Raw genomic sequence first — 23,479 nt, 5'->3', positions numbered from 1 at the left:
GTGTGTACTCTCTCACCTAATCCTCACTGAAATTCTGCGAGGTAGGTACTGTGATCATTCCCACTTAGAGGAGAGGAGACCAGGGGGTGGAGAGGTTAGGTAACAAGGTGCACAAGGTGAATCAGGCCCAGGCTATATCGCCCTATGTGCTCTTGCCTGCCAATTAGAGGTAGAGTATGGACCTCAGAGGTCATTTTGTTCAATTTTTAAAATTTTTCTATTATAGATGAAGAAGCTGAACCTCCCTCTCTCCCACATAAACGACCTGCCCAAGATATCAGTTTGTGGTAAAGCTAGAAATAGAACTAAGTCCTTCACCTTTCTAGTTCACTGTCATTCCAGGATATCATGCAAATTAAATTATGTGCCTTTGAAACACACTTTTACACCATAGACCCGAAGGTGATTGAACAGGCTGTGAAAATGCAAGGGGTATGCAACAGACATGACACAAAACCAAGGGACAGTAGACTGAGAAAGCCTCTAAGAAACACTCAGAGGCGACTGGGCGCGGTGGCTCACACCTGTAATTCCAACATTTTGGGAGGCCAAAGGGGATGGATCATTTGAGGTCAGGAGTTCGAGACCAGCCTGGCCAACATGGTGAAACCCTGCCTGTACTAAAAATACAAAAATTAGCCGGGCAGTAGTGGCACACGCCTGTAATCCCAGCTACTTGGGAGGCTGAGGCAGGAGAATTGCTTGAGCCTGGGAGGCGGAGGTTAGGGTGAGCTGATCGCACCATTGAGCTCCAGTCTGGGTGACAGAGTGAGACCCTGTCTTTTTTTTTTTTGACGGAGTCTTGCTCTGTTGCCCAGGCTGGAGTGCAATGGTAGGATCTCCGCTCACAGCAACCTCTACCTCTCAGATTCAAGCAATTCTCCAGCATCAGTCTCTTGAGTAGCTGGAGTTATAAGCACGGGCCACTATGCCCAGCTAAATTTTTTTTTTGTATTTTTAGTAGAGACGGGGTCTTGCCATGTTGGCCAGGCTGGTCTTGAACTCCTGACCTCAAGTGATCCGCCCACCTTGGCCTCCTAAAGTGTTGGGATTACAGACATGAGCCACCGTGCCTGGTCGGAGTCATAGTTTTGATTATGCCTGCACCCCGCTTCACCACCTGGGGTGTCCCTCAGAACTCAATCAAATGGAGAATTCATCAGCATTACCTTATATTTCACCCTGTTTATTACACAAAGTTATATACATCAGCAAAAACATGTTTAGATAAGTCATTTTTATTTGTCTAAGTTTCCTTCAACCTCCAGCTATTATTTTATCCCTTTTGTCACTCTTCATCCATTTACTTTGATTATTTAAATTCAAGTCTACAAACATTTATTTAACAAATACAAGGCACTGTAATAGACATTTAGAAAAACAAGGTAGCCCTTGCCTTTAGATGACCTGTGGTGTCTAACAGGAGAAACAAATATGGAAATGAGTGAAATAAGAACAGTACGCTTTTACATTTTGATTATTGAGAAATAATAACTGAAACCAAATGTAATAATACGATTCAAAAATCACTATATGTATGTATATGTTATGTGTACATATATACATAGAAAAAATTTGGACATTGAACAAATTGCTGACAGTGGTTACTTCCCGTGGTGTGTGGTTAGGGAGTAAGGAAAGAAGAGAACCTTTATTTTTAACAATGTCTTTCTATGTTGTTTGAATGTTTTGCAATACAAATGCATTATAATTTAATTGTAATTTTAAAAAGTTGGGTTGGGCATGGTGGTTCACGCCTGTAATCCCGGCACTTTGGAAGGCTGAAGTCGGAGGATCATTTGAATCCAGGAGTTCAAGACCAGCCTGGGCAACAAGAGTTAGACCTTGTTTCTGCAAAAACTAAAAATGTTAGCCGGGTGCACCTGTAGTCCCAGTTACTCAGGAGGCTGAGGCAGGAGGATCACTTGAGCCCAGGAAGTTGAGGCTGCAGTGAGCCATGATCATGCCACTACACTCCAGCCTGGACAACAGAGTAAGACCCTATCTCAAAAAAAAAGAAGTCAAAGGTATTGGTTGAAACAGTTCCTGTCGGTGACTTTAATTGTTCTATGCTATCACTCTTCAGCTTCCCCCCACTTCCAAAAATCTCAAAGGAAAAAACAGACTTAAATGTAAAGTTCAGCTATTCATTCTATATTAAGGAATATCTTGTCCTCTATAATAATACGTTGATGTTCAAAACAATGTAAGGAGGAGTCATGTATTATACATGATTAACATGAAAGAAAAACTCATAACAGTAGACCCTGACCCTTTACTCAAGACTTTGGTCATGTAATCTCTGGTCAAGATATGACATTAAGCAGAACCAAGCAATGAACTCCCCCAAATACTAAAAGATCCTGGCTTTCACCAACCTCAGGGTTACCTAGAAATATTTTCAAGTAACACTAGTAGATCACCCAAGGGTTACTTTAATTACTTCTGTGATTTGCTCTTCACTGGCCAGTAAATTAGAAGGTTCTCGTCTATTCTCAGCTTCCCTGCTACTTTTCAGCAACAGAATTGTTGTTCTCCCATCCAAGTACTAACCAGGCCCGACCCTGCTTAGCTTCCGAGATCAGACGAGATCGGGCGCATTCAGGGTGGTATGGCCGTAGACCAGAATTGTTGTTAATGTTCAGTAGTTTTAATCATATCTTTTTCTTTTTAAAATAGCCTTTTTTTTTTTTTTGAGACAGAGTTTTGTTCTTGTTGCCCAGGCTGGAGTGCAGTGGCATGATCTTGGCTCACTGCAACCTCCACCTCCCAGGTTCAAGCGATTCTCCTGCTTTAGCCCCCTAAGTAGCTGGGACTATAGGCACCCACCACTACGCCCGGCTAATTTTTTTTTTTTTTTTTTTTTGAGACGGAGTTGTTCTGTCACCCAGACTGGAGTGCAGTGGTGCGATCTTGGCTCACTGCAACCTCCGCCTTCTGGGCTCAGACAATTCTCCTGCTTCAGCCTCCCGAGTAGCTGGGATTACAGGCACATGCCACCATACCCAGCTTATTTTTCTTGTATTTTCAGTAGAGACAGGTTTCACTCTGTTGGCCAGGCTGGTGTTGAACTCCTGACCTCAGATGATCCTCCCACCTCAGCCTCCCAAAGTGCTGGGATTACAGGCGTGAACCACCGTGTTCGGCCTAAAATAGGCTGTTTTCGAATGTTGAGTTTGCTCAGTAAAACTTTCTATATGTTATTACATGACTTATTTTATATTATAAAGTCATGTAAAGTTTCCCTCAGTTCATAGTTTCATCATGTCCAGCGCTGTTTCCATTGCTTAAAATATTTTCTGATCGCCATTTGGGTCTGATTTTCCATGTATGAGAGTGCTCATATCAAATCAAGCTGTTTAAATAGGATCGCAATATTATTCTCTGAGCATTTATAATTACATTTATTTAAACTCTTGTTAATAATTTACTGAAGTATAACTTTTTCTACTTAATGGTTAGAAAAAGTAAATATTGCTCTCTTGAAGGTTTTAGAATACCAGTTGTAGTTGAAAAAAAATTTTTTTACACGATTCTTATAAGTAACAATGGTATTCTGGTTATAGAAATTCTCTTTGGCAATTCTCCACAAGCAGTTTTCATAATTTATTCAAACTTAGTTAAAAACATCTATAATAATAATAGTTTTAATGTATCTGGTCAGTATTTCTTTTTTCTTTTTCTTTTTTTTTTAGAGATGGCATCTTTGACACCCAGGCTGGAGTGCAGTGGCGCGATCTCAGTTGACTGCAACCTCTGCCTCCTGGGTTCAAGTGATTCTCCTGCCTCAGCCTCCCAAGTAGCTGGAATTTCAGGCTTGCACCACCACACCCAGCTAAGTTTTGTATTTTTAGTAGAGACGGGATTTCACCATGTTGGCCAGGCTAATCTTGAACTCCTGACCTCAAGTGATTCACCTGCCTCAGCCTCCCAAAGTGCTGGGATTACAGAGGTGGGTCACTGTGCCCGGCCTGATCAGTATTTCTTATACTGTATTTTGTTAGAAGTGTCTTAGATCCCGATGGAGATGGGTTGGCATTATATGCAGGTACCATGTGTTAGCTAATCAAATGAAGAACTGTGCTAACTCTAGATGATATGGCTGGGCACAGTGCTCACATCTGTAATCCCAGCACTTTGGGAGGCTGAGGTGGATGGATCATTTGAGGTCAGAAGTTCAAGACCAGCCTGGCCAACATGGCGAAACCCCGTCTCTACTAAAAGTACAAAAATCAGCTGGCATGGTGGCTCACGCCTGTAGTCTTAGCTACTCGGGAGGCTGAGGCAGGAGAATCACTTGAACCAGGAGGTGGAGGTTGCAGTGAGCCGAGATTGCACCACTGCACTACTCCAGCCTAGGTGACAGAGCGAGACTCTTCAAAAAAAGTAAAAAAGATATTGTCAAGGGCACACTTAAGTGATTTAACATCACTTTAATGGGATGCTAAATTTTGAGCAAATAATTAAAATCATAAGGACAAATGAAAAACCCAACTTTTAATATATGAGTCAGGGGATAAATGGTTCATAGATCTCATGGACAAATTAAACACGTAGAGAGATTGTTTTGGTCTTTTAATAAGCAAAGCAAAGTAAAATATCTGCTGAGACAGTATCAAAACAAGTGACAGACATGGGTTTTGAAGCTGTAAATTTTTTTTCATTGAAGCGGGGCAGCTGATTTATGTCATCAGAACTTGCTAGCTTGGATTGACACAGATCAGACTTTAATTTTGGCTTTGATACTTATCCTCTATGTAATCTTGGGCAAATTTCTCTGGGCCTCAGTTTCATCAATTGTAAATTGAGTTTCAGAACACCTACCTGGCTAAGCTGATGAGTGAATTAAATGAGATAATATATTACAGGTACCTAGTATGTTTCTGATATTACAGTATGTGTGCAATAAAAATTCTTATAATAATAATTTAAAAGAATATGATAGAATGTCAAAAAGTTATCTGTAATAATTGTCTCAATCCTTCACTTTAAGAATTAAGACTGTTCTTTATTCTTTCTTCTTTTTTTAAAAAAAGCATTTTTGGCTGGGTGCAGTGGCTCACGCCTGTAATCCCAGCATTTTGGGAGGCCGAGGTCAGGAGTTCAAGACCAGCCTGACCAACATGGAGTAACCCTATCTCTGCCAAAAATATAAAATTAGCCAGGCGTGGCAGTGCATGCCTGTAATCCCAGCTACTCAGAGGCTGAGGCAGGAGAACTGCTTGAACCCGGAAGGCGGAGGTTATGGTGAGCTGAGATCGTGCCATTACACTCCAGCCTGAGCAACAAGAGCGAAACTCTGTCTCAAACAAACAAACAAACAAACAAAAAACCACTTTTTTGATGTGGGAGGGGAAAGTGGTGGAAGGAACAAAGTAATAGGCTTTGTTGTTTGTTTCAACCCTCTTTCTTCCATCCTTTGTTAAAAAAAAAAAAAAGCTTGGCTAATTTTTTAGCTGTAAGACTTAGCACAAATTAATTATGATATGTTATTCTCCTGAAACCTGACTTTACCAAGGGAGTTTAAAAAAATCCTTTTTTTCAATTAAAGAAAATAATTTCAGATAATCCTTGAAGATTTTGCTTCTACATAACCAAGACAAACTAAAAAGGCTCCATCTAGTATTTCCATTTCCAAATATTACACTTAATCTTCAAGACATTGGTGGGGGATTGGGCAAAAGAGTCTTTAAAATGACATTTTGTTTACTTAAATGTGCCTAAGAAACACTGCAGCCTTTCATGTTCAAGAAAGCAGTTGCAGCAGTCCGTTGACAAAGAAGGCTTAGCTATTAATCATGTGGATGGTGGCATTTTCACGGCTGTTTTTGCAGTTTTATTATTTACTTTTTGAGACAGGGTCTCATTCTGTCACCCACGCTGGAGTCCAGTGGTGCCATCACAGCTTTAAACTTGAATTCTTGAGCTCAAGCAATTCTCTCACCTCAGCCTCCCCAGTAGCTGTAACTACAGGTTCATGCCACCATGCCTAGTTTATTTTTATTTTTATTTTTTGTAGAGACCGAAGTCTCACTATGTTGCTTAGGCTGATCTTGAACTCCTGGACTCAAGCAATCCTCCTGCCTCAGCCTCCCAAAGTGTTGGGATTACCGGCATGAGTCACTGCACTTGGCCCTTGTTTTTGCAGTTTAAATACTAAATTTTGTTTAATAATTTTAACAGAGCCTTTAAGAAGAGAAATATATGAAGATTAAAAAAAATTTCTTTTTAGTTTCTTGTTGGAAAAAGTCTTTTATTTTTAAATGTAAAATATTCTCTTTACCTTCTTATGCTACTTATTTTTTACTTTTAATTATGGAAATTGTCATAATACACAAAAATAGAAACAATAATAAACCCTCATAAACACATCACTGAGTTTTAACAGTCATCAAAATTCTGCAGCTTATTTCAAGATGGGTTTTTAATGTACAATATTTTAAAGAGACATATCTAATTGATTTGCATGTTCTGAAAAGACTAATGTTTATGCCTCTGTGTGTGTGTGTGTGTGTGTGTGTGTGTGTCTGTCTGCAATCCACTTTCTTTGTTGTTGTTGCAGGTTTAAATCCTTTCTGGAACAAGGTAGATCTTCCTTAAACTGAAAATAATCAATTACGCATTGAATGCCTAACACGTGTCCAGCATGTGTGAGCTTCTGTGAAGGAATTATGCCAGGAGATGTTAAAAAAAGTTAGTCAAAGAAGTGGAAAAATAGGAAAGAAATCCAGTTTTATCCTAGGCTCAGGAAAAAGTTGGTGAGGCCTTGACCTAGAGTAGGGTTTCCCAACATATCTTATCCTGAAAGCCACTTTCACAGCGTTAAGCAATCTCTTGAACCCATGAGGAATTTAAAAAATTATTTCATCATTTGTGTGTGGTAATAAAAAAAATAAAAAGCGTTGACATATACTTTATTTTATATAAATATATTTTATTGACTATTGTATTTTAAGGCCTATTTAAATTTAAAATATTAATAGAATAAATAAATATTTTAAATGCTAATAATACATGTATGTAAATTTGGGCATTTTATCATCTAATCAATAATGCACATTATTTAAATTATTTTCATTATGTAATAAGGAAAAGCATTTTATGACTTAAATATTTTTGAAATTTTATTTATTTATTTATTTATTTTTTTAGGGATGCAGTCTCCCTCTGTCACCCAAGCTGGAGTGCAGAGGCATGATCACAGCTCACTGCAGCCTCGAACTCCTGAGCTCAAGCAACCCTCCTGCATCGACCTCCCAAAGTGTTGAGAATACAGGCATGAGCCACTGCACCTGGCCTCAAAATATATTTATAACAGAAAAATATTTTAGTAAACAATAGTAGATAATGATACTTAGATATGTATAGATATGTATACAAACAAAAAACCAGAAAAATAGAACATAAAGTGACACATAAAAAACCAAACTTTGGACAGGTGCAGTGGCTCACGCCTGTAATCCCAGCACTTTGAGAGGCCGAGGCAGGTCTATCACCTGAGGCCCAGAGTTCGAGACCAGCCTGGCCAACGTGGTGAAACCCTGCCTCTACTAAAAATATAAAAATTAGCCATGAGTGGTGGCACATGCCTATAATCCCAGCTACTTGGGAGGCTGAGGCAGGAGAATCACTCCTTCTCAAAAAACAAACCAAAAACCCACCCCCCACCAAACTTTGTGAAACACAATGTTATAGCATCAAAAATGGATAAACATTGCTTATGTAACATTTTGTTTGAGTAGTTGAATTTTGCTTTTTTTTTTTTTTTTTTTCCGAGACAGAGTCTTGCTCTGTTACCCAGGCTAGAGTGCAGTGGCACGATCTCAGCTCACTGCAACCTCCGCCTCCCGGGTTCAAGCAATTCTCCTGCCTCAGCCTCCCGAGTAGCTGGGATTACAGGCACCCACCATCGCGCCTGGCTCGTTTTTGTATTTTTAGTAGAGATGGGGTTTCACCATGTTGGCCAGGCTGGTCTCGAACTCCTGACCTCGTGATGTGCCCACCTTGGCTTCTCAAAGTGTTGGGATTACAGGCATGAGCCACCACATCCGGCCGGATTTTGCTTTTTAAGAAAGGACAAGTTTTTTAAAAAAGTAAGATTAGTGTTTTGTTCATGAATGGTTAATATAAGAAAATATTAATGGTTAAGAAATAACTAATGCTTAATATAAGAAAAATGGTTTGGAGGCAGCTCTTTCAAGAATTTCACAAATAAGGCAAAGCCAGGAGGGACAGTCTTCAGTCTCAATATGTGAAAAGCCAAACTAGATGTAATCATGTTGATGATTAAATATTATTTCCTCTTTTAACATGTTAAAAGCACTGTTGTTGTTTTTTTCTAAAAACAGTGTAGGCTGTACATTAATTTTGAGTTTCTGTATGCAGCTTATAGATCTAGTGAAGATCTCCTTGAGGCAATTGTGTAAAATAATCATTTTTATGTCCCTCATACTGGTTACATGTCAATGTCCTTGTTCTTTGTGCTTCATGTCTTTAACCAGTTGTCTACTATAGAATAAGTCAGTGGTTTTCAACAGTGGAGTGTGGGGGAGGAATTTTGACTTCCTGGGGACATTGGCAAGGTCTGGAGACATTTTTGATTGTCACAACACTGAAAATGGGGGAACTACTGTCATCCAGTGAGTAGAGTTTAGATGCTGCTAAACTCCTCCATTGCACAGGACAGCCCACCACAGCAAAGAATTATCTGACCCGAAATGTCAATAGTGACCAGGTTTGAGAAATCTTTGTACTATGTAAACAGTATTTATCTATGAAAGATAACATTTTTCCCCCAATCCAATATGACTAGTAAAAGACAAAGATTTTTAAAGTCATGAAATGGTCAAAACTGTCATGGAAGTTGGCAGTATTTTTTGTTTTATTGTATTTAATTTAATTTATTTATTTTTTTTCCTGAGACAGGTTTTTGCTGTGTCACCCAGGCTGGAGTGCAGTGGTACAATCATAGCTCCTTGCAGCCTTGACCTCCCGGGCTTAAGTGATCTTCCCACCTCATCCTCCCAAGTAGCTGGGACTACAGGCATGTGCCACCACTCTCAGCTGATTTTTTATTTTTTGTAGAGACAAGGTTTGTCTTGTCTCTACAAAACTATGTTGCCCAGGTTGGTCTTGAACTCCTGGGCTCAAGGGATCTTCTTCCCTCGGTTTCCCAAAGTGCTGGGATTACAGGCAGGAGCAACTCTGCCCCGCTTTGGCAATATTTAGTGGAGTAATAAAGAGAATGAGTTATTGTCTCATGAGCAAACTCACCTTCCCAAACCTCTGTGCATGTTTACTCAGAGACTCTCAAATGTTCCATTCTAAAAGGGAAATGTACAAATTTAAATTATTATATGTATTTATTGATTTAAAAATAGAATGAAAACAGACATTACTGCCTTTACTAATGTGAACCCTTGGGGCTTTGCTGCATAGGCCAAATACATTTCTGGGATTTAAAAAACTAAACTTGGGAGAGAGAAATCTTTCCTCTACAAAGGAGAAAATGACACAACCCGAGGAAGAAATGGACGTGAGAGGCTGAAATAAAGGGCCTTCCTGGTCACTGAGCCCATTCATCCCTGTGGTCTGGTTACTGAGCCAGGAAATTGCCCCTTTTTGCTTTAGCCAATTTGAATTAGATTTCTGTAACTTGCCACCAAAAAAGTCCTGACTAATATACTACCCGATTAATATAAGTAATATTTCAACAGTTTGCAATAATGCAATGAAATATGAAGATTGAACTTGAGATTAGTTTTTGATTACAGTATTTAAGACAGAAATCCTAAACCATTCATTTAACCAACATTTACACCTAACATGTACAAATATTCTGTGCTAGGTGCTGAGAACATAAAGGCAAATTCAAAAATTGTCTCTCCTTTGAAAGAACTCTCAGTCTAGCTGGGGAGATGGAAAAGTATCATGTCGTATGAGTGCTATGCTAGAAACAAGCCCATCTTATGGGAGCCAGCAGAAGGGGCACTTAGATCCTAAAGGGGCACGAATGACTTGGAGGTGGTGACTATCACAAAGTAAAGAGGGCATTTGAGCTAGACAGAGTGGAATAGTTGAGGCTGGGTGGAAAGAAATAGTAAGGAGAGACTGAGACACTGGCAGTAGTGTGTTATGATAGAATATGAAGTGCAAGAGGATGAGAGAGTGGCCGGGAAGGAGGCTGGGAATTGTGTCTCAAAGGTCTTGGTGAAAAATCGAGACTTTATCCCTAAAGCTTGGGGGAGCCACTAATGGATTTTACGTAGGGGAGCAATATCACGCATATTCAAAATATCACACTGTAAGATGAGGATAATAGTTACCTGGCAAGATTGTTGCAAAGAGTATAGATAATATTTATTTATTTATGTCCTTTTGAAATGTAAATGTTCATAATATTTCTCTTTTTAAAAATATTTTTAAAATTTCAATAGCTTTTGGGGTACAAGTGGTTTTTGGTTACACGGATGAATTGTATAATGGTGAAGTCTGAGATTTTAGTGTACTCATCACCAGAGGAGTATACATTGTATCCAATATGTAGTTTTTCATCCCTTACTCCTCTCCCAGCTTCCCCGTTCTGAGTCTCCAAAGTTGAGTATATCTTTCTGTATGTAGGTATATATCATTCTGTATATATAGTCCATTGTATCATTCTTATATAGTGGGAGCTAAGCTATGGGTATGCAGATGCATACATAAGCTTGGTTATGTATATAGCTTAGCTCCCACTATATGAGAGAACATATGGTATTTGGTTTTCCATTCCTGAGTTACTTCACTTAGAATATACAGATATTATTTCTTTTTTCTTTAAATAGAGACGGGGGTCTTGCTATGTTGCCCAGGTTGGTCTCGAACTCATAGGCTCTGGGATTACAGGTATGAGCCACCATGCCAGGCCTAGAGATGATATTTAAAGTGATGATTACCATGCTTAAAAATGGCCAAGCCAGGGCCAGGCGCAGTGGCTCACACCTGTAATCCTAGCACTTTGGGAGGTGGAGGCAGGCAGATCACCTGAGGTCAGGAGTTTGAGACCAGCCTGGCCAACATGGTGAAACCCCGTCTCTACTAAAAATACAAAAACTAGCTGGGCGGGGTGGCACTCGCCTGTAATGCCAGCTACTCAGGAGGCTGAGGCAGGAGAATCGCTTGAATCCGGGAGGTGGAGGTTGCAGTGAGCTGAGATCAAGCCACTGCACTCCCACCTGGGTGACAGAGTGAGACTGTCTTAAAAAAAAAAAATGGCCAAGCCAAAAAATACATCCTCATTCTATTTCAAATACTGTTAAAAACTTAGCGTTGATGGGAGGCTGAGGCAAGAGAATGGCGTGAACCCAGGAGGCGGAGCTTGCAGTGAGCCGAGATAGAGCCACTGCACTCCAGCCCGGGTGACAGAGCAAGACTCCATCTCAAAAAAAAACTTAGCGTTGAGGCCAGGAGCGGTGGGTCGGGAGTTCCAGACCAGCCTGACCAACATGGAGAAGCCCCGTCTCTACTAAAAGTACAAAAAATTAGCCAGGCGTGGTGGCACATGCCTGTAATCCCAGCTACTCGGGAGGCTGGTGGTGGCACATGCCTGTAATCCCAGCTACTCGGGAGGCTGAGGCTCCCGCTTGAACCCGGGAGGCGGAGGTTGCAGTGAGCCAAGATTGTGCCACTGCACTCCAGCCTGGGCAACAAGAAGGAAAACTCCTTCTCAAAACAAAACAAAACAAAAACAAAAACTTAGAGTTGATTCATCCATTAGTAGGTGTGATTATGGAAAATTTTTACCTGAGTCTTAGACTTGCATTAAGGTACTCCCTAGATCTGCAATAAAGTGGAATCTAAATAGCAAGTCAGTCTTGGGACCCTCTGGACCATTCTGGTTTCCTCCATATGGGAACATTTCAAACCGAGATGGAGTTTTCCAGATCATTCTGGAACGAAAAGGACCCCAATAGCCACTATGAAACCTTTTCTGTATCTGAGAAGTGGAGAATGAAGGGGTCCATACCCCCCAGAATTCAGTTTTATATTAGGCTTGTATAGCTTAATAAATGTTTTCTGTCTAAAAACTATTCCTAAAGAATGCTTCTTCTGGGTCACAAGGGGGCAGGATAAGGAAGAAATACTTCATTGCAACATAAAATATCAAATTAATGTTTTCTACGTGAAAGTCAAGACGGCGAGGGGACAAGTGAGAAAAACAAGTTCACCTCGGGCTACCAAATCATTGCAAGATTTCTTTAGTGCTATAAGTCACTGGGCCATGCAGTGTATTTCACTTTCTGACTGATTTCAAGGACCCCTCACACCATTTATTTAGTCTAGTGATTTAGAACTTTTAAGGCAATACAAACATTATTTGGAAAACACAGTAGTTGGGAAACATATCCCTCCATTTAAAATAACAAAATGTATCTCACTATCAGAAAGTGCTAATTTTGTGTTAAAGGCAGAGAATATCTCAAATTAGAGGAAAAGAAAAACATCTGAAAATATGTCATTTTATCAACTACGTTTGGAAGCAATATCTGTTAAAGCTTTTTGCCTGTTTATTCTTATCAGCCAATTTTAAGGCGTTAATCCTTAAAATACATTTTCATGAAAACTCTAATTGTTGACATTTTTCCAGGTAATGACTTTTAGAATATTTTTCTTTATACAAAGGTTAAATAAACGTATTCGTGCATGTATCTGCATAGAAAACTTTAAAAAGAATGTATAAGAAACTATTAACAGTAGTGTCCTTGGCCTGGGATTGTCAGGTGAGAAGAGGGAGAGGGATTTAACTTTTTCACTTTAGATCCTTTGGTACAATGTGATATTTTTATTTTTTATTTATTTTTTTTTGAGACAGAGTCTCGCTCTCGCCCAGGCTGGAGTGCAGTGACGTGATCTCGGCTCACTGTAACCTCTGCCTTCCGGGTTCAAGGGATTCTCCTGCCTCAGCCTCCCAAGTAACTGGGACTATAGGCACGTGCCACCACACCCAGTTAATTTTTGTGTTTTCAGTAGAGAGGGTTTCACTATGTTGGCCAGGCTGGTCTCGAACTCCTGACCTTGTGATCCACCTGCCTTGGCCTCCCAAAGTGCTGGGATTACAGGCATGAGGCACTGCGCCCGGCCCAATCTGATATTTTTAAATGTACATGAGCATGAATTGTTTTAATAATTAAAAGGACTGGCTGAGCGCAGTGGCTCGCACCTGTAATCCCAGCACTTTGGGAGGCTGAGGCAGGTGGATCACGAGGTCAGGAGTTCGAGACCAGCCTGGTCAACATAGTGAAACCCCTCTCTACTAAAAACACAAAAATTAACTGGGCTGGTGGCACGTGCCTGTAGTACCAGTTACTCGAGAGGCTGAGGCAGGAGAATTGCTTGAACCTGGGAGGTGGAGGTTGCAGTGAGCCGAGACTGCGTCATTGCACTCCAGCCTGGGTGACAGAGTGAGACTTTGTCTAAGAAAAAAAAAAAAAAAATTAAAAGGACTAAATGAGAGGAATATTTTTCTAACTTTTGTATGCATAATCTTGACAACTATTAAATACCTATACAATTTCGACCCTTTAAGGTCTTATTTTGTCAAATCACAGTATACCCACACATTAATATGTTCTATATACAACTCTAGTCGAAGATATGCAAATGACCTTGAAATCATAATGCAATCTGTTTACTGCAAGAGCAGATGTGTCTGAAACCATAGTACAATGCATAAGTGTAATAATCCAGAAAAGTTCAAAAAGAAAAGAAGTGATAGCAGATATTTTTGTATGTACAAATTTAGATGTGGAATTATTTTATGTTGCTGTATGTTTTTTCTATTTCTGTATATTTAGCTTTTGATTATTAATAATTAAATTACTTTTTGTAGCACATTATAAAATTATATTGATAAAGTTTTTTCATTTTTAAAATGTAACAGGTGTGCAGAATAATTTATTTTTCCTAAGTAAACTGTTTGACTCAAAAAGTTAAATTCGATTCTAGATATTAGCCTCAATGTGAGGCTAAATCTCTTGCAAATTCCTGAGTCTTCCTTTCAAAGCATTCTTAATGAAGATAGTTAGTGTTAATTATGTTGTCAACTAAAAAATCCACGTCCACAACAGCTGTATTTTACTCACTAACCTTGGGAAAATTATTTAATCTCATTAAGCTTCAGTTTCCTCATCTTTTAAATGGGAAGAATAATAAGACTAGTTCATAAGGCTGTTAAGAGGATCAACTGTGACGATGTATGTAAAATACTTAATGTAGTCTGTGGTACATAATAAGTACTCAGTAAATATTACCTATTATTTTGCTTGTATTTTCACTATCGTTTTACTAATTTTAACATTTCTCAACATAATCTCTAGCTTTTGAAATATACTGCTTGAAAATTGCTTTAGTAGAGTACATTCTTCCCAGTTCTTATGGGAAGAAATGTGTTTAGCTCCCATAACAATTAATCCTCTCTTTTTTGCTGTGTAACACAAATAAAATCAAATGTAAAGTATATTTAAATTTCTGTATTTAATATGCATGAGTTAGCTAACATTTATTTAGCTTACTTATTTACTTACTTTATTTACTTATTAGCTAAGTTAGCTATACTTAACAACAAATACATATTTGAAATGGTTGTGCCTTAAGATAATTCTGAAACGATTGCATGTTGTCAGAAAAGGGTTCCAACAATTAAATTTATGAAGCACTGTTTTCCCACAGAATGAAAGTAAGCTCATATATTCACACTGTAGTGTATAATGGTAGATTTAAAAATAGCCTCAAAGTGCAACTTTTGAAAAAACTAATTGGATTAATACATTAAAAATAGCTTAGATAAATAAAACATACACTAACTTAAATACAAAATTTAAGGATAGATCTTGTGAATTAGCTTAAAATCAGTTGCCTTGATTTCAGTGAAGAGAATTACTGAGGCAGAAGGTAAATTCTTAGTGTTTTCTGAAGCTATAATAAGAAGCTAGCTGTACAGTACCTTGATCAAGTTGTGTCCCACAGTGTAGACAGCTGCTAAATTTCCCTTCTCTCCAGGGGCATGCATACCTGTCCCATACCCATGCCAAGCCACTAGATATGGGTTGTGAATTGTAATCCAATATTTGACACGGTCCCCAAACATCTGGAAACAGTATGTGGCATAGTCATTGAAGATATCTATTATGGTATCATTTTTCCACCCCCCATATTTTTCTTGTAGTGCCAAAGGCAAATCCCAGTGGTATAAAGTAACTATAGGTTCAATGTTTCTAAGCACTAGAGCGTCCAGAAGAGTATTGTAGTACTGGAGACCTTTTGCATTGGCAACTGTTACTATTCCATCGGGGAAAAGCCTTGGCCAGGAAATTGAAAATTGATAAAAAGAAACTCCTATAAAATCCAGGGCTGATAAGTCTTTTTCCAGAAAAATATAACTGTCACTGGAACCATTCGTGCTGCTGACATTTTTAAGGTGTGTGTGGATGAAATGATCCCATATAGAAGGTCCTTTTCCATCCTTCTTCCAACTCCCTTCCACTTGCAATGCTCCAGTCCCAACACCCCAGAAAAAGTTTTTAGGGAAAGTGTCATAGAGAAACAGCTGACTTTCATTTACCGGAGTAAAATTAGGATTTTTAGACCATATAGCTCTTCCATCTCCAGAGAATCCAGTAACAGCTCGTAGCAGAATAAGTGCTGACAGGATGACAGATCTTTGCAATCCCCCGTTGGACATTGTATTCCTATAGCGTATGGTTATTTCATCAGTGCTGAAGAAAATCCATTCATTCCCTGGAGATCCTGCCGCACAGCCTGGCTTCATTTGCCACCAACTGCTGGACTGTCTTATCAAAGCTTCAGTAAAAGCTTGTGATTGTAAAGCTCTGTCAATGATTAGCTTGAACTGGGAGACTGAGGATGGGTCACGGAGAGCAACGTAATTTGAGGGAGGTGGCCCTATTGCAGTCACCATCGCGTCTCCTTCTCTCTCATTATGGGAAAAATTAGATGAAAATGCATCGGTGACAGGAGTTTGAATGTGTATCTAACACATATGTAAACAATGAATTAAAATCACATTATTTTCTGTGTGCCTTTCATATTGACCCAAATCTTTTCTGAATGTTTTGAACATTATTGAATAAGGTATATAGCTTTTCTAGTTTTAGAGTTTTTGTGTGGAAATTTTATAATCTCATATATCAAGAAAAATAACATATACAAGTATATAGCATTCCTACATACCAATAGTAAAGAATTAGAAAACACAATAAGAGATTACACTTCTCCACAAAATTATAACACATCTAAGAACAATCTTAATAAATGTTACCTATTTTAGGAAAATTGTAAAAATGTATTGGTAGATTTGAGAGAAGACTTGAGTGAGAAAATATAGCACTTTGTGGATGGAAAAATGAAATATTTTTCAATTTAATACATTTAACTTAACTAAAATCCTCTAATCTCTCATTTTATTTTATTTGCTTAACTTAACTAAAATTCTCTAATCTCTAATTTTTTAATTAATTAATTAATTAATTAATTTTAATAAGAGTCTCGCTTTGTAGCCTAGGCTGGAGTGCAGTGGTGTCATCACAGCTCACCACAGCCTCAACTTCTCAGGCTTAAGCAATCCTCCCATCTCAGCCTCCGAGTAGCTGGGACAACAGGCACGTGCCACCATGCCCAGCTGATTTGTGATTTTTTGGTAGAGGTGGGGTCTAGCTATGTCCCCCAGGCTGGTCTTGAACTCCTGGGCTCAAACAGCCCTTCTGCCTCGGCCTCCTAAAGTGCTTGGGATTATAGGTGTGAGCCACCATGCCTGGCCTAATCCCAAATTTTAGTTCAAGAAAATTATTGTGAAAGGCCAGGCACAGTGATTCATGGCTATAATCCCACCACTTTGGGAGGCCAAGGCAGGCAGATCACTTGAGGTCAGGAGTTCGAGATGAGCCTAGCCAACATGTTGAAACCCCGTCTCTACTAAAAATACAATTAGCTGGGCATGGTGGCGGGCACCTGTAATCCCAGCTATCTGGGGGGCTGAGGCAGGAGAATCTCTTGAACCTGGGATGTGGAGGTTGTAGTGAGTTGAGATTGCACCACCGCACTCCAGCCTGGGGGACAGAGCAAGACTCGGTCTCAAAATAAAAAAAAAAAAGAGTGAAAATTATTATGAAAGTTCCCTTGAAGAATAGGCAATATTTATTTTTAAAAAGGAAAGAAAAACCTGAAAAAGAAAATAGCAAAGGTATAGACTACCTTCAGCATGATTCTGGAATAAAGATAAACATACAGAAAAAAATACATGCACATACAGAAAGAAATACTGTACCGAATTGATAGCCTCCAAATAACCTGTAAAAAATTTAATGTTTTACAGCCTGGGGAACATAATGAGGCCCCATCTCTACAAAAAAAATTAAAAACTAACCGGGTGTGGTCGTGCATGCCTGTAGTCCGAGCACTTTAGAAGGCCAAGGTGGAAGGATTGCTTTGAGCCCAGGAGGTCAAGGCTGTAGTGAGCCATGACTGCACCACTGCACTCCAGCCTGAGTGACAGAATGAGACTCTGTCTCAAAAAATAATAAATAAGTAAATAAATGTTTTAAATATTTGAAGTATCACATATGAATGAGAGGTAGAGTGGTTAATAGTTTTGTCTCTGTGCCAGATGAGGTGGCTCACACCTATAATCCCAGCTACTTAGGAGGCTAAGTGGGGAGGACTGCTTGAGGCCAGGTGTTTGAGACCAGCCTGGGCAATATAGTGAGACTATCCTCACCTCTAAAAAAAAATGATTGGGGCCGGGCACAGTGGTTCGCACCTGTAATCCCAGCACTTTGGGAGTCTGAGGCGGGCGGATCACCTGAGGTCAGGAGTTCGAGACCAACCTGACCAACATGGTGAAACCCCATCTCTACTAAAAATACAAAATTAGCTGGGCATGGTGGTACATGCCTGTAATCCCAGTTACTCGGGAGGCTGAGGCAGAAGAATTGCCTGAGCCTGGGAGGTGGAGGTTGCAGTGAGCCGAGATTGCGCCATTGCACTCTAGCCTGGGCAACAAGAGCAAAACTCTGTCTAAAAAAAAAAAAGGAGATTGAGCCTCTAGAGGCAGACTGCCTGAGTTTAAATATAGCTGTGTGACTTGCCCTCAGTTTCCTCTTAACTAAGAAAAGGCATAATAATAATATGCACTTCATGGATTATTTTAAGAATTAAACGAGTTAATACACTGAACCAAATGGTTTTCTCTGGAATAAAGAAACAAATGAGCCAGTACATGTAAGGCACTTGGAACAGAAACTGACACCTAGTAAGTTATGTGTTAATATTATTTTTATGTGAAAGGGAAAGATTATTCAGGACATGATGCCAGGATTTAGCATAAAAAACAATTTGTTCTGGCTCCTGCCCACATTTTTAGCTTCACTTCTCTCAGTTGACTAAGGGATACACAGCCTGCTCATTTGTACCCCTGTACCTTGGTATGTGTGCTCTCTGCACAGAGTATGTTTCTCCCTTCATCTAGCTCATGTCTATCTTTTTTTTCTTTTTTGAGACGGAGTCTCACCCTGTCCCCCAGGCTGGAGTGCAGTGGCAGGATCTCGGCTCACTGCAAGCTCTGCCTCCCGGGTTCACGCCTTTCTCCTGCCTCAGGCTCCTGAGTAGCTGGGACTACAGGCGCCCGCCACCACGCCTGGCTAATTTTTTGTATTTTTAGTAGAGTGGGGTTTCACCGTGTTAGCCAGGATGGTCTCGATCTCCTGACCTCGTGATCCGACCATCTCGGCCTCCCAAAGTGCTGGGATTACAGGTGTGAGCCACAGCGCTCCGCCGTCTTTTTTTTTTTTTTAACTTTTAAGTTCAGGGACACATGTGCAAGCTTGTTACATAGGTAAACCTGTGTTATGGGTGTTTTCTGTATGGATTATTTCATCAGGCAGGTATTAAGCCTAGTAGTTATTAGTTTTTTTTCCTGATCTTCTCCTTCTTCCGACCCTCCACCCTCTGATAGGCCCCAGTGTGTTATTTCCCTCTATGTGTTCAGGTGTTCTCATCATTTAGCTCCCACTTATAAGTGAGAACCTGCGGTATTTGGTCTTCTGTTCCTGCGTTAGTAAGGCCTTTCTGACTCTCTATGACTCCCTAGCCTGATTGGATTTAGATGGATCTTCTGTTTTCCCATGGCAGCCCATGTTTTCTCTATTATGACACACAATAAATCAGCTAACCACACAATAAATGTATCTGTATCCCCTGTTTGAGTGTAAGTTTTCTCTCTTTCTCTCTTTTTTAAAAACCAAAACAGGGACCATGACTGGTTCCCTGTTGATTGTCTGTGGCCCAGCATGGTACTTGACATATAGTAGTCACTAAACTATATATTGAATGAATGAGAGTATCTATAGTAGGCTGGGCATGAGGGCCCACACCTGTAATCCCCGCACTTTGGGTGGCTGAGGCAGGAGGATCACTTGAGTTCAGGTGTTCAAGACTAGCCTGGGCAACATAGTGAGAATTCATCTCTACTAAGAAAAAAAAAGTAGCTATAGTAGACTGTGTATACCTCTATCACTGCATTTATCACATAATCCTGGAGTTGTTTGTCTCCTCCACCACACTGTAAGAATATCTCCTATCTAAATTTTTATCATTGCTTATCAGAGTAAATGATTAATAATTGTCTATTGAATGAATGGAGTTGGTACAATACTACTATTTATGAAAATAAAATTTTAAATGTAATATCTTAGATCCTCACAAATATATTTAATTCAAAAATGTATAACCACAGAAATGGTTAAGATGGTAAATTTCATATTACTTGATTTTACCACAATTTAAAAAATATAGCCACAGAAAACTAAAAGAAAACAGAAGTAAATATTAAATTATGTAAATGTGTAGATTATATATATTATTCTATTTACATATGATGATATATAAATAATTTATAATTAAAATATAAAAAAAAAATTTAACAGCAAATAACAAACTTGGAAAATGTCAAAGCAAATCTAGAAGGCAAATGGCCAAAGTAAGGCAAATGGCCATAAGTAATTCACTCAAATCAACAAGAAAGCCACTAAATCTCTAACAGATAAATGGCCAAACAACATGAATTAAAAAATACACAAAAGAGGAAATGCAACTAATGAAAAATGTGGCTAATAAAAAATTAAACCATGAGTAATTAGAAACATACATAAAAAGAGGTATATAATATTTAATCTTTTTTTTTTTTTTTGAGATGGAGTCTTGATCTGTCACCCAGGCTGGAGTGCAGTGGCGCGATCTTGGCTAACTGCAACCTCTACCTCCCAGGTTCAAGTGATTCTCCTGCCTCAGCCTCCCAAGTAGCTGGGATTACAGGCATGCACCACCATGCCTGACTAATTTTTGTACTTTTAGTAGAGACGGGGTTTCACCATGTTGGCTAGGCTGGTCTCGAACTCCTGACCTCAGGTGATCCGCCTGCCTTGGCCTCCCAAAGTGCTGGGATTACAGGCATGAGCCACTGTGCCTGGCCAATATTTTATCTTATAAAATTAGCAAAAATAAAAATGATAAGTGATGAAAACCAATGTTGATTAGATTGTTGATTGCAATGTAAGTTTGTACGATACTTACGAAAAGTATATATATATATATATTTTTAAAGATAGAGTCTTGCTCTGTCGCCCAGGCTGGAATGCAGTGACGTGATCTCAGCTCACTTCAACCCCTGGCTCCTGGGTTCAACCAATTCTCCTGCCTCAGCCTCTCAAGTAGCTGGGATTATTTAAACGCGTACCATCACAGCTGGCTATTTTTGTTTGTTTGTTTTTGAGACAGAGTCTCTCTCTCTGTCACCCAGGCTGGAATGCAGTGGCGTGATCTCGGCTCACTGCAAACGCCACCTCCTAGGTTCAAGCGATTCTCCTGCCTCAGGTGCTAATTGTTATATTTTTAGTAGATATGGGGTTTCACCATGTTGGCCAGGCTGGTTCTGAACACCTGACCTCAAGTGATGCACCTGCTTCAGCCCCCCAAAGTACTGGGATTACAGGCCTGAGCCACTGTGTCCGACCACATGGAAAGTAATTTTCCAATATACCATGAACCTAAAATTTTTTGATTCAAGAATTTCCAAAATATATTGTAATGAATTGTTTCTAAATATATAAAGTCATCCATACAAAAATATTTTTATAGCAATATTATTTATAACAGAGGAAAATTATAAATAATTTAAAGATCCATCCATAGGGGAATACTTATCTAAGGCATGGAATATTCATTTGAATATTCATAAAATGTTGTAGAGTCATTAACATTTTCAGAGAATATATAGTAGCATTAAAATACTTTAAAAACCATTTGGACAATAACCACACATAGAAATTATAAGAAAATGCCCACATTTTGCCATATTGTGTTTGGACAGTAAGCTAAAGGTCATAGTTATTTTTCTTCTTTTGTATATTTAATCTGATTTTTTAACTTTTAATAACAAAAATGGGCCAGTGCAGTGGCTCATGCCTGTAATCCTAGCACTTTGGGAAGCTGAGGCAGGTGGATCACCTGAGGTTGGGAGTTCGAGACCAGCCTGGCCAACATGGTGAGACCCCCATCTCTACTAAAAATACAAAAATTAGCCAGGCATGGTGGTGTGCACCTGTAGTCCCAGCTACTTGGGAGGCTGAGGCAGGAGAATCGCTTGAACCCTGGAGGCAGAGGTTGCAGTGAGCTGAGATCGTGCCACTGCATTCCAGCCTGGATGACAGAGTGAGACTGTGTCTCAGAACAACAACAACAACAAAACCCAGAAATGAACATTAAAAGAATACAAATAGTTGATATTAGATGTAAAAGTTTATTGAAACCCAGGCGTGGTGGTGTACACTTATAGTCCTAGCTACTTGGGAGGCTTAGGCAAGAGGATTGCATGAGCCAGGAGTTCGAGGCTTTAGTGCAGTATAATTGCGCCTGTGACTCGCCACGGCACTCCAGCCTGGATAACATAGTAAGACCTTGCCTCTTAAAAAAAAAAAAAAGTCTATTTGAGAAACTAGATACTCTCCCACTAAGATTAGGAATAAGGCAAGGATGTCTGTTCTCATCACCTCTATTCAACATTACGCTGGAAGTTGTAGCTAATGCAGTAAAACAACAACAACAAAATAAATAAAACATATAGACAGGGAAGCAACGAACAAAACTGTGTTCACAGATGATAATGATTGTCTATGTAAAAACTTCTAAAGAACCAACCAAAGAATCCTGGCCCTAATAAGTGATTACAGCAAGGATGCAAGATACAAGATTTTTTTATTTTTTTTTGGTAAAAACAAAATGTGTTTTTTTAATAAAAAAATATGAAGTCTGCCACCAAACTCTTGAAGCAACCCTTTTTTCTTATCGCCTTCTTGTGTCAAATAATGTGTTGCAGTTGATTACTTTGTGGTGGTTTCCAAATGGGCAAGTGGCAAGTTCTCTTGGATTTCAGCTTCTACAGTTATCCAAAATCAGCATCAGCTGAGCTATGCTTCCTCTGAAGGCTCTGAGGGAGAACCCTTCCTTGACTCTTCTGGTGGCTCTTGACATTCTTTGGCTTGTGGCAACATGATTTTAATTTCTGCTTGTTTCACATGGCTTTTTTTTTTTTTTTTTTAAGACAGAGTCTTGCTCTGTCGCCCAGGCTGGAGTGTAGTGGCACGATCTCGGCTCACTGCAACCTCCACCTCCCAGGATCATGCCATTCTCCTGCCTCAGCCTCCTGAGCAGCTGGGACTACAGGTGCATGCTACCACACCTGGCTAATTTTTTGTATTTTTGGTAGAGACAAGGTTTCACCATGTTAGCCAGGATGGTCTTGAGTTCCTGACCTCCTGATCTGCCTGCCTCGGCCTCCCAAAGTGCTGGGATTACAGGTGTGAGCCACCACGCCCGGCCTTTTTTTTTTTTTTTCTTTTTTTATTTTGAGATGAAGTCTTGCTCTGTTGCCCAGGCTGGAGTGCAGTGACACAATCTCGGTTCACTGCAACCACCATATCCCATGTTCAAGCGATTCTCTTGCTGCAGCCTCCCGAATAGTTGAGACTAAGGCATGAGCGACCATGCCTGGATAATTTTTGTTTTTAGTAGAGATGGGGCTTCACCATGTTGGCCAGGCTGGTCTCCAACTCCTGACCTCAGGTGATCCACCTGCCTTGGCCTTCCAAAGTGCTGGGATTACAGGCGTGAGCACCGTGGCTGGCCTCATATGGCCTTCTTTGTGTCGTTTCCTGTTCTTCTTCCTTTTCTTTTTTCTTTTTCTTTTTTTTTTCAGAGAAAGGGTGTCACTCTTGCCCAAGCTGAAGACAAATAAAGAATGCTTCACAAATCCGTGTGCTATCCTTGCACAGAGGCTATGCTAATCTTCTCTGTATCATTCCAATTTTAGTAAATGTGTTTCCAAAGTGAGCACAAGATGTAGGATTAATACACAAGAGTCAATTGTTTTCTT

At 39.6% G+C, this 23,479-nt stretch overlaps 1 protein-coding gene and 1 non-coding gene across 2 annotated transcripts in view; both read right to left on the bottom strand.

Annotated features, from left to right (window-relative positions):
- The window catches only part of KLB (klotho beta), a 46,491-nt gene extending 30,629 nt beyond the window's left edge, over positions 1-15,862 (bottom strand). The window contains exon 1 of the mRNA XM_003776442.4: positions 14,981-15,862. Within this exon, the coding sequence (XP_003776490.2) occupies positions 14,981-15,805 (825 nt within the window). The 5' untranslated portion in view covers positions 15,806-15,862. The remainder of the gene's footprint in view (positions 1-14,980) is intronic.
- Positions 15,863-23,333: 7,471 nt separating this feature from the next.
- On the bottom strand, positions 23,334-23,440 carry LOC112133203 (U6 spliceosomal RNA). Its single transcript, XR_002914889.2, has one exon. It is a non-coding gene; the product is annotated as a U6 spliceosomal RNA (small nuclear RNA).
- Between the last annotated feature and the right edge of the window lie 39 nt (positions 23,441-23,479).

The sequence above is a fragment of the Pongo abelii genome, chromosome 3, assembly GCF_028885655.2.
Source record: "Pongo abelii isolate AG06213 chromosome 3, NHGRI_mPonAbe1-v2.0_pri, whole genome shotgun sequence".
Lineage (NCBI taxonomy): Eukaryota > Metazoa > Chordata > Mammalia > Primates > Hominidae > Pongo > Pongo abelii.
Note: the sequence above shows the minus strand (reverse complement) of the source record. Positions and strands in the feature narration are given on the sequence as shown.